This window comes from Hippopotamus amphibius, chromosome 13 (genome assembly GCF_030028045.1).
Source record: "Hippopotamus amphibius kiboko isolate mHipAmp2 chromosome 13, mHipAmp2.hap2, whole genome shotgun sequence".
NCBI lineage: Eukaryota > Metazoa > Chordata > Mammalia > Artiodactyla > Hippopotamidae > Hippopotamus > Hippopotamus amphibius.
In genome coordinates, this window is record NC_080198.1 from 68,804,408 (window position 1) to 68,816,539 (window position 12,132).

Consider the following 12,132-nt stretch of genomic DNA (forward strand, 5'->3'; position numbering starts at 1 on the left):
GAGGAAATTGTCCTTAGCTTTTCTTGTACAGATCTGGTGCTAACGGATTTTCTTAGTTTCTTTTATCTAAAAATGTCTTTACTTTGGGAGACTTCCCTGGCAGCCAAGTGGTTAAGACGTTGCCTTCCAATGCAAGGGGTGCAGGTTCAATCCCTGGTCAGGGAGATAAGATCCCACGTGCCTCAGGGTCGAAAAAAAAAACAAAAAACATAAGACAGAAGCAATATCGTAATAAAGTCAATAAAGACTTTTTAAAAAGTCTATCTCACCTTGACTCTTGAAGGCTATTTTTGCTGGCTATAGAATTTTGTTTGCAAATGTTTTCCTCTCAGCACTTTAAAGATGTTCCATTGTCTTTTAGTCTCTGTGTTTTCTGATGAGTATTCTGTGCTCAAACATTAATCCCCTGTATGTGATTTGTCATTTTTCTTTGGCTGCTTTCAAGATTTTTTCTTTATTTTTCGTTTTTAGCAGCGTGGCGATGAAGTTTCAAAGCATGGTCTTTTTTGAATCTGCCGGTTTGGCATTTTCTGAACTTCTTGAATTTGTAAATTTATGTCTTTCACCAAGTTTGCAAAATTTTAATCATTATTACCTCATATTAATTTTCTATAAATTGTCTTCCTATTTTTTTGGAGCAGTTTCTTACTGTGATGTGTGGTAGAGCTATTATAAATACCCTATTCACAGGCAGAGTTCGGAATGGAACTGGAATCTTTAAAATTTTCAATCTCATTTCCTAGATTCATTGATTTTATTTAGTTGACTCAACAGATTTCTTTTTTTTTAATTAATTAATTAATTTATTTATTTTTGGCTGCATTGGGTCTTTGTTGCTGTGCACGAGGGCTTTCTCTAGTTGCAGCGAGAGGCGACTACTCTTCATTGCAGTGCGCGGGCTTCTCATTGCGGTGGCTTCTCTTGTTGCAGAGCACAGGCTCTAGGCGTGCAGGCTTCAGTAGCTGTGGCACACGGGCGGAGCAGTTGTCACTCTCGGGCTCTAGAGCGCAGCCTCAGTAGTTGTGGCACACGGGCTTGGTTGCTCCTCGGAATGAGGGATCTTCCCTGACCAGGGATCGAACCTGCGTCCCCTGCATTGTTAGTTGGATTCTTAACCACTGTGCCACCAGGGAAGTCCTCAACAGATTTCAATCATGAAAATCTTAGTAACCATGATACCTGACACAGAGAAAGTACTCACTAAATAGTAGTTTTTTTAGAAATATATTTTACAGCCAGCTCTTATTCTAATTTTACTAATTTACTTTACTATGTAATTGCAAAGCAATAAAACCATACTATAAAAACACAACTCAGGAAGAGAGAAGAGGGTCCAGATCCTTCTTTTTAAACTATCCTTCCTCTATTATAGACACAGCCTTAAGGTGCTGAAGACCAGCCCATGTGCCCTCTCAGAATTCTGTCTTTCTCTTTCTTACTTAAGCTTCTATATTTTGTGTGCCACAAATCCTTTAAGAGAAATATCTGTTTTACTGAAATGCTTTCTCCTAGCTAGCTTCATGTTATATAAAGAAATGGAAATCAACTATAATTAGGGGTTTGTGTTCTACATGCGCTTTACATTGTCATTACCTGAAAACAAGCTTTGCCTTTAGAATATGGATAAATAATTTGACAATAGTTATTTACTCACCTGTTTAAAACTTATTTATAGCAATTTTTCTTGCTTCTTGCAGTCTGTCACTATAACAGTAACAAATTCAGACACAGTGAATGATGTTATCAACATGTCACTTTCAAAGCTAGGAATAACTGTAAGTACCTGAAAGTTATTTTTAGTTAAAAACCAACTTTGATTTTTGAGATTCGTGTGTATGTGTGTGTGTGTGTGTGTGTGTGTGTAATGTACCTACCATCATAAGACAGCTGATTATTACAGATATGTAAGTCATATTTTGTCCCCTAAATTTAGAAGTTGAAGGCAGCAAAGCTATATTATTAGCCTATGCATGTTATTCTTGTATTCTCATTTTAAATTTTGTGTGAGTTGAAAGTCACAGCATAATGAAATCGGGCTATAATTTTAGAGTGCTAATGAAAACATGTGCTTTTTATTGTCTATATATTATATATATAGACAATAAAATAAGATTCTAAACATCTCCTCCTCTCTAGGACTGTTCTTTCTGTATCTTCATTCCTGATTCCTCTAGTCCCATCCCTATTTATCCTGATTGCCACCTGAGGACTCAATCTCAGCATCAGAAATCCTAAATGATATGTTTTGTTGTAAATTTGACATAAAGACCACCTGGCTAGACACTACATCCCCTTGATGCAGGTCCTGAGAACTAGATGGCTAATGCCACCTGTGAACTGGTAAAGAAGAGAAGTTCTGAGTAAGACCATGGATCTGGGGGCATCTGTGTACACATCACTTTCATCTTGTTTTGCTTTCAAGTGTCTGTTCCTTTTTTTTTTTTTGATATTTTGATTATTTTATTTGTTAAAGCTCTTTAATGGAATATAATTGCTTTACACTCTTGTACCAGTTTTTGAGGTACACCAAAGTCAACCAGCTGTATTTATACACATATCCCCATATTCCCTCCCTCCCGCGACTCCCTCTCCTTTATGTTTTGATAGGACTGTTATGGCTTGTAAGAATTTTTTGGTGAAAGGGATGGCTATGGGGATGAGGGTGCATAGGGGAAAAGAGAGGGAGAGGGACATTCAGATGGACAGAATTGAAAAAAGCACTTGTAAAGCATGGCTCCTTATATAAAATTTATATATACAAATATGAATATATATTTATATATATATATACATAAATGTGAAAATGTCTTGCTATTGTGAAATGACATAATTAAAATGTTTGTATTTAAGTTTTGTCTGACTCAGTGGTGTAATAAAGCCCCTTAAAAACTCAGGGCAGCCAGAATTTGATATAAGAAAGCGTTGATTCTGTAAAGATGGAATTTAATAATACATTATAAATAAAATTGAATTTATATGCACTGGGTGAAGTACCCCTCTGCATTGATTTCTAACCTATTTGATACGTATGTCCTGAATAAGAATTAAATCTTACAAGAGAGTGGTTTTAGGGATAAGGCTGGGGAGACTGATTAATGTTAGAGCTCATTTTATTTCATTTTTGTAATTTTCCTTTGCTTAAAGTGATCAATCTCACTAGACAAGAAAACTTTTCTATTTTAATGAAGAATTGGGGTTATTTGCCTATATGTGTATGCCTGATTTAAGGGATTCCAACACAGTTTTTTCAATCTTTACCTTAAAAGAAAAGATTTTTTATTAGCTTTCACTTCTTATTTGCAATACAATTTTGAGCAGGTTTAGCTGTGTGTGTGTGTGTGTGTGTGTGTGTGACTGCTTCCACTACCTGGGACCTTGCCTCCTTCATGGCAAGGCCATGGTTTTTAATCAGAAGTCAAGGGCAAGCATAGTACCTATCACCAACAACTCTATTTCAAACATTTTTTTGCTTTATCCTCTCCTGGAGGACTCTTTAATTCAGCATTTTTTATAATTTAGGCTTGTTTCAAATGGGATATCCAATATTCCTAGGCAGTGATTGTTTTCTGCATCTGACACTCTCTAGGCTACAGTCCTTGTCCCTTCTCTCCCTTGAATGGCACTCATCTACATCAGAGCCAGTGGGCTGACTTGATTCTGCCATCTACTCAAAGCCTCTTGGGCATCTGTCTCCTTTTGCTCATGGTTGCTGAGCTTATGATGCCTTTCAAGTTGTACTTTGCTCAGGAATGGTCATGGCAGAGTGTGTGGCTCTCTGGACAACATGCTTATCTGGGCTGGGATATTCGAAGCCAAAAGCCAACATTCTCCAAGGAATCTAGAGACAGCAGAAAGCAGGACTCCTGAGATTAGACTTCTCCTCCACAGCGAAGGGGCATTACTGCGATTTTTTTTATGCCATGGGCCGCCCACAAAGTGAGGGGCTAATTGCACTGTGGTACCATAGATCCCCACCCTTTACCAAAAAGGACAAGAATCTCAGAAGGTCCATTGGATGCTGCGAAAGAGACAGGAGATACTGAAATCAGCATTGTTAACTCAAAAATTGTAGCCACCCCCATGCACCACATAGCATTTATACTGGCCCAAATTCTTTCTCTTTGGAAGTATAAAAGTGCTAAGGAAATGGGTTCTTCAAGTACCTACTGGGAAGATTTGCTGTGACACACAGTTCTTTTTGTCTCCAAGGGCTCTGAGAAAGATTACCAGCTGTGGGCCAGTTCTGGTAAGAAAGAGGTCTCATACCCACTCATTGGTAAGTGTCAGGGAAAACCTAAGATGGGGTTGATTGGGTTCAAAACTGTAACTCTAAAGTCTCAAAGTAATAGCTGATCAGTCTTGAACTTAAATACCCTTAAAAATGAAAATCTCATGCAATATTTATTCATACATTTATTAACGAATTCCAAGCACTTACTCTATCCTGAGCACTAATAACATCTCTTCATTCAGCAACTTACGGTCTAGCTGGGGAGAGAAATGGGAATTTTTCTTCTTTACTTTTTTCACTTGACAAACAGACTTGTCTTGAAAACATTGATTTACCTCCCTACGTACTTACTTACTTAGGTATGAAAGCAACACAAACTGGAATTTCTTTTTCTCATACATTACTTTTCTTTTCTTAAGCTCTTTATTGGAATATAATTGCTTCACACTGTTGTGCCAGTTTTTGCTGTACAACAAAGTGAATCAGCTGTATTTATACATATATCCCCATAGCCTCTCCCTCCTGCGACTCCTTCCCACCTTCCCTATACTTTTCATATTGTAGTCTTGAAGTCCTCTGATCCATTTCCTAACTACTAAGCAGTCTCTATTTTGTGAGACTCTTCTAAAATCCAGCCATGCCTCTGTACCCGAGTACATTTATTTAATAATCTGCTCTGTGCCCAAAACTTTTCTCAGCATCATAAAGAGAATGAGATAATCACACTCAGATTCTTCAAGTCTTCACTGACTAAACCACCTGTACTTTGCTGTTTCTCAAGCTGTTTACCAGCATTGCTCTTGAGGTTTTTGATACGTAGATTCCATCTTTCCTACAATAGTTATTATATAATAGTTAGAAATAATAATAATATAATAATAGCTAAAAATAATCTAGCTTTTCTAAAGCTAGGAAAGACTTGCTTTTCTTAGATCAGCAAGTCTGTTCAGTGTGGTCAGTGAAAAAAGGAGGGAATAAAACAAAGGAAAGGACAAAACCTGTAGCAGAACTTGCAATACAGTAACGGTGACAATGATTTCTGCTAGAAATCTTAGAGCATTCCCTCTTTTTTCTTTTTTTAATCTCTTCAATAATCCTGTGAGGCTTTTACTCTTTCAAGTGACCTGAAGAACGTTTTCAAGTGATCTAGAAAATCTAATCAACTGAGCTTTTTCTATGATATATATATTCCCAGTCTCAGAAATACATGGAGTCACCAAGCACCAAGCTGAGGACAAACTCCCCTCACCTATTTCATGTGTTTTTCTTGTTTAATGTTGACATTTTTGTAAAAGTCCACCAGCAATAAGGTGAAAAAAATCGAATACTTAAATATATTTATTTTAATGAAATGCATTCATTTAAACAAACTCATGTAAATGACAATCTTTAGGCTTAGAACAGCTTCACGCACCGTGGCTGGCTCTAAGGACTCCTAAGAGCCTGGCCTTCATGATGCTACCTCAGCAGTCACCCTGAATGCATTTCCTAACCTGCTCTCAACTCACAGTTACGGATTAGCTCCTGGTTATCCTGGTGATTTGGTTGCATGTTATTGCTGTCATGGAAGCTTCTTTTGCTTTAAAGGATGGAAGTCACTGTGATTCTTGCTCTGAACAGAACGCTGACATTGCACTTATGTTAGATGAAAAGCAAAAGCAAGAGCTCCCCAAGTTACATTCAATAATAAATCAGAAACAAAAGAAAAGGAACTTTCCTTCTATTCTTAAAAAATGAAATCCACATCACAACACAGGGTCTTTGGGCATTCTATGGAGAGGAAGCAATGTAAAGCATGAAAGAGCAAAACAAATCACTTGGCAGGCACCTCCTGAGGATTTCTGGTGTGGTTTTCCACTCTGTAAACACTGGTTTGCACTTTGCTTCCGGGTTTCCACCACCGCGCAGCCTTGCCTCTGATCACTGCCTCGCAGGAACCGCCCCCACGGAGGGAAGGCAGCAATGGGAGGGAAACATAAGGGCAAACCACCCCGCTGCTCTGGAATAGCTCTGGCTGTTGAACTGACAAAAGGAAATGAAAAATCCGTGTGTTAAACTGACATGTGTGAGAGAACAGTGATCAGAGCAATTCTTAACGTATATAGCCCAATCATTTTAAAAATATTAAGCACCAATGTTTATTCATATATTTACTTTGCTCCTTATCAGTCTATGTGAGGGTGAGCATTTCAAAGGAAGAACGTAAGGCTTGCCTGAGATGTACAATCTAGTGAGTGTCAAGGCAGAAACTAGAAGGCCTTCAATATTCTCAGATGGAAACACAACAAAAGTCAACATTGTGCAATGCAGGGATGGATATATACATTCCAAACCAAGCAAGGTGTCTCAAAACATTCTTCTCTTTACTATTTAAACTCATTTGCTTGCGCACCTGCTTTTTGCAGGGTGTCCCCCATGACAGTGCACATCCTACTCAGAAAGTACAGCCTTCTCTACCCAGAAGCCCCAGAAGAACAGCAGCCACACCAGTGTGGGGCACTTGCTCACGGTAAGGTAGGTTTGACTGTACCCATCATATCAGCCTGAATCTATATGTAGATTTTTCTCCACATAGGGCATGAACATCCCTATGGAATTAAAATGAGCCATCTTCCAGCTACTGTGCTCCTGCAGCGGGGATCGGAGGACTCCACCTCTCCTTCTGCCCTCCAGGAGGCCTTCCCACTGCAGCAGGAGTCCCAAGAGATCCAAGGCTGGTTTATCCTGAAACCCAAGCACACAGCCAGGAACCAAGCCAGGAATCAGCAGGGGAAAGGTGAGCCCCTTCCTTTCCTGGAAGTGTCTTCCCTTGGCTCTTGTCTCTCCTGCTGTAAACAAACTCATGGCATACAGCTGATTCTCCATGTGGGGTTAAGGGAACCGTATAGGCAGGCCCCAATACCCACAGAATCAAGCTCAGAGAAACACCAAAGGTCTGAAATCAAGACCCAACTCACTTCCAGGAAGGTTTTGGCTTTTGGTTTTTTGGTTTTGTTTTGTTTTTTTAATTCCTCCAGGTACACATCTCCCTTCTCTGTATCCCCAGAGCACTGCCTACATATAATTACATCTGTACACATCTGTGTGTCTTATTAGAGTATGAGCTTCTTATGGCCTGGGAACACATGTTCCCCATGTTGTGTCTAGCATCTCGTGCCTTCACAGGAGGTGGTTAGATGACTGTATGGCTTAGAAAAGACTTCAAATCTATTCTGGACTTAGGCTGAAGTGGCTCTGGGGGTTCTGGTTAGAATTGAACCCTTAATTCTACCCCCACAGCAGTCTCATTTCCACGTTTGCTTCAGACCCAGGTTGCGATTGGAACTGAACGTTTATGGCTGGGATTTTTAAAAATCTTCCCTCTTGCAATTTTCTCCCCCTACCATCCCAATATTGTCCCACTGATATTTCTTTCTCTGAATAAAATGTTCTTAATTAATCTGGGAAGTACTGGGGCCAGAATAGAATTCCTACTTAAAGTATTTTTATTGTTATGATTGTTATTCTGTAAGCAAAAAGTTTCAAAAATTATATATTTTTTTTAATATTCAAACCCTAATCTGAGCATCAGGAAACACTAAACTACATCTTACCAAGACTGTGTAAGAAAGATGAGGTTGCAAGGTTAGCTTGTTTACTAGTCTCCATATTTTTCATGGCTATAGCATATATTTTGATTGGTCACAGAGGCAACATGAACTTTAATGTACATTATGAGAGGTCCAACTAAGCCTGAAAGTATCTTTGAGAAAGTATAGGACTCAAGGTCTATTTTGCTTTCTGTCTATGCTCATAGAGTAGCTGGATATATAGCTTTATAGTAAGGGATAGAGCACTCTTCTTAGGACTATTCTTATTAAAGCTGAACAGTGAATGAATACAGTTGTAATACATGAGTACATTTGGATAGCTTTAAAAATAATACAGTCAGGTTAAGAATAGGGAAACCAGGTTGCATAAAACAACTCAACCTATCTAAACATGTATCTTAAACTTCTGTACATGTTAAGGTAGAAAAATCTCCTCCTGGATTTAAGAATGTATTTGCTTTCTTCATTCTCTCCTTTTAAAATGATGGAGGTATACATGCCAGGGCAGGAAGAGCCTAAGGTGGACTGGTGGCATTCGTTCATGAGTGCACATCTGCAGGCTGCAAAATCAACTGAAGAATGGGGGTGGGGTCTGCTTTGCAGGGACGAGACTGATGTCTAGGCTGCCTTAGGCTCTCTGAGGCAGGGGCGGGGGGGAATTACCTCTGCTAAGGCTGCTATGAGCCATGTCTTGTGTTGAGTAGTACATTACATTATGTAGTTCAATGAAGTGTAGGTAGCATCATTTATGTTAAATTTGAGCAAACCAAAGCTCAAAGAGTTTAAAGTAACTTATCCAACCAGCTGGCAGAACAGGAGCCTTCTGGTTCTCTCATCCAGAACCAGAAGTGTTCCGTCCACATGAGTGGACATGGTGATGCACTCACTATGTCTCAGGAAAGCCAAGTGGATGGGCGTTTAAGGATATTTGGTAAAATGTTGCTCATCTGTTTATTTTCCTACAACTTGGCACCTCTGTTGACTTTTTTAGTTGGTTATTTCAGCAGGTTTTTTAAGTAAATGTTAAACAGGTTACTTAAGCAAATATCCAGAAAATACTCACAGTTAGGCAGTAGAAATGTTGAACTCAGCTTTTCATTGATGATCACTTTTTCTTTAAAAGCCTGTCTTCAGCTTTCCTTTGACAGGGGCCTGGGTAGCTGGGTAGGGTGTTACAGGAAGATGGCCACCTGGCATCTTACCATATAGCCAGCATTTAATGACTACTTCCCAAGGACCCTGACTGCAGAAAGTCATCTATAGAGCTGCCAGAGGGTTGTGGCCACCCAGAAGAGAGGTCCAGAAGCTGGCTGAGAAGTGGGGTCAGGCAGGATGTGTCATGACAGGCAGATCCTTTTGACGGGAGAAAGTTGACCATGGTTGGGTACTCAGCCAAACAGGAAATCTAAGAGTGGGAAGAAACCTACTACAACAGTAAATGATTACCAAACTCTGCTTGATTTGAATACCAAATCTTTTTGGCTTTTAAAATGAGATCTCACACCTGAATCCACTGATAACACTTAACATCAGGAAATTTGTATAATACAGATTAAGTGCCTCAGGACACAGTTAAGAGGCAGTAGATAGCACCCTCTGGGGAATACTGTCACTGGGAGAATCAGTCCTGAGTCTAATCAAGCCTCTAAGTTTAAATACTGGGTTGCAGGATACGTTGAAGAAGAACACATGAACACCACAAGGATGCAAGTAGCCAATTTCAGAATGTGGGAAATTCTGTACAACAAATGACTCAGTTGTTCTCTCTTCCGGCCACTGCAATGAATATGCTGTAAAATGTAAACCGTGGAAATCAGGTTAAATAAACTACACTGCTATTCGTAATAATCTCACTTCTTCCTTAGATGCAGCCCAAAAGACAGTCAAGAAGAGTTCTGCCAAAAACTGGGCCTTCTGGCGGAGCTTCAGGACTCGCCGGGACAGCCAGGGCCCAGCCCCACCGCCCACAAAGCCAACACCGCTCTTCGGAGTTTCTCTGGAGGATGTGTGCGATGATGACAGCCTGCCCACCCCAATCCGAGTAGGTCTCATTTTGGGCTTCTGCAGCCCTCCTGAGGAGGGGAGCTCTGAGAGATCACGTGTTCTCATCCAAATCCACCCTCAAATGGAGACGTCATTAGACAGCCCCTGGCTCTGACTGAGAAGTTTTGTTAACACTATTTCAAAGAATAGGATCTGATTTAGGGAGCGCAGAGTCATAAGGCAAATACAACAAGGAAAAGATGTTCTTGGCCATTCCACTGGTTTCAGCAAAGACCCACCTGCACCTGGTCAGATCAATTGTAACGGGCTCTGTGCATATGAATCTCTGAAAACCCACCTCATCCTCATATTCTCATCTCCTTCCTTGAACTCCATACAAGTCTCAAGTCTCCTTCAGCTGAGTCTACTCCACCTTACCACTCAAAACATCTCACAGAGATTTCATTTGTAATTCACATGCTTAAGCATAAAGATATCCTCTGGCAAATACGAATCATTTAATCCTGACAGAATGTGTCCAATGAAAGTCACAGAGTTTGGCCTCTGTTATCTCAAAGTAGTGTATTGAATTGTCAGTGTTAACATCTGTTCACGGTCCACTATCCCTCCAAGCACTGTCCTAGATGCAGGGATTCTTACGCTATCTATGAAGAAATGTATCACGCTATTAATAGGTACATGCTAGCTCCTACCCCAGTCCTTGCACCTTTCACAGCAAATTTGGGGCTAACTATGATAATTACCATCCCCACTTCATAAATGAAAAATAAAAAAGCCTCAATAAAGTATGTGCTGTGCCCATAGTCACACAGCAGATGAGTAGCATAACAGAGTTCAGAGTGCTTGGATTACCTGACTCCAACATCTGTTATCTCTCTACCCTGTAAGTACAGGACCTGAAGACACAGCAAAAGGAAATGAAAGACTGATGGGAAGGGAATGTGATCAGAGAAGGAGGAGAAGGGTTTTGAGCCTGTTTTAAGAGAGGGGAGGAAATACCGGAAGTAGAAATGGGGTGTACAGTCACGGAAAAAAGAAAAAACAAATGGGAAATGAGTATGGAAAAAGATTTCTACACTTAGGAAGGGGCATCTATATTAGGTAATACTGAGAAAGGAACAGTGGAGGAGGAGAGGATGATTCTACTAACGCCTCAAAGCAGAGAAGTTTGACTTAGTGTAAATTTACTAAAAAGGAAAATCTGATTAAGCAAGTGTGTCAAATGTTTCAGTGTATGAATGTAAAATGGATTGTTGGGTAGAAAATATATTTAGAGACACTGAAAAAAAATTTCAAATTGACTCCAGTCCTTGAAGCTCTAGCACTGTACCCTCATACACCTCAGCTCTGTCAAAAAGGGGGCAAGCTTGTGCTCTGAGCTTGTAGATATGAAATGCTGCACAGTTTTCTTTTTGTTTCTCTATAGGATATACTTTACTTTATCAATCAAAAAGGGCCACTCACAGAAGGCATCTTCAGAAAACCAGGCAGTATAAAATCATGCAGAGCCCTACAGGAGAAGATAAACTCTGGGGACAAAGTGAACTTGGATGAGGAATCCGTTCTTGTGGCAGCATCCGTCTTCAAGGTAGGGAAATTTCTAGCATTATCCACATAGAGTAACTCTGAAGCTATATGACTGGTCCTGCATCATGACTGCCCAAGAAGCCTAACAGGCGTAATATAAAAACACTTCACTCACCTCACCGGTTAGAATGGGGATCATCAGAAAATCTAAAAACAGTAGATGGTGGAGAGGGTGTGGAGAGAAGGGAATGCTCTTGAACTGTTGGTGGGAATGTAAATTAATACAGCCACTATGGAGAACAGTTGGGAGGTTCCTTGCAAAACTAAAACTAGAGTTCCATATGACCCAGCAATCCCACTACTGGGCATATACCCAGAGGGCACCATAATTCAAAAAGACACATGCACTCCAATGTTCACTGCAGCACTATTTTCAATAGCCAGGACATAGAAGCAACCTAAATGTCCATCAACAGATGAATGGATAAAAAAGATGTGGTACATAGATACAGTGGAATATTATGCAGCTGTAAAAAGCAACAAAACGGGGACATTTGTAGAGACATGAATGGACCTAGAGACTGTCATACAGAGTGAAATGAGTCAGAAAGAGAAAAACAAATATTGTATATTAACATATATATGCGGAGTATAGAAAAATGGTACAAATCAACCGGTTTGCAAGGCAAAAATAGAGACACAGATGTAGAGAACAAACATATGGACACCAAGTGGGGAGGGTTGGGGGGAATGAACTGGGAGATTGGGACTGCCATATAT

At 40.0% G+C, this 12,132-nt stretch overlaps 1 protein-coding gene across 1 annotated transcript; it reads left to right on the top strand.

Moving 5' to 3' along the window:
• Positions 1-6,626: 6,626 nt before the first annotated feature.
• Positions 6,627-11,443, top strand: LOC130834481 (rho GTPase-activating protein 20-like). Its single transcript, XM_057704625.1, has 3 exons — positions 6,627-7,007; positions 9,687-9,862; positions 11,252-11,443. The coding sequence occupies exons 1-3, from the start codon at positions 6,833-6,835 to the stop codon at positions 11,441-11,443; spliced, it is 543 nt and encodes a 180-aa protein (XP_057560608.1). The 5' UTR covers positions 6,627-6,832.
• The last annotated feature ends 689 nt before the right edge of the window (positions 11,444-12,132 follow it).

What these genes read in the sequence shown, in the direction of transcription:
- LOC130834481 (XM_057704625.1), top strand. Translation starts at nt 6,833, where the DNA reads ATGAGCCATCTTCCAGCTACTGTGCTCCTGCAGCGGGGATCGGAGGAC. An exon ending in CAGGAATCAGCAGGGGAAAG is followed by an intron (nt 7,008 to 9,686) that starts GTGAGCCCCTTC and finishes CTTCTTCCTTAG; the next exon opens with ATGCAGCCCAAAAGACAGTC. An exon ending in GCCTGCCCACCCCAATCCGA is followed by an intron (nt 9,863 to 11,251) that starts GTAGGTCTCATT and finishes GTTTCTCTATAG; the next exon opens with GATATACTTTACTTTATCAA.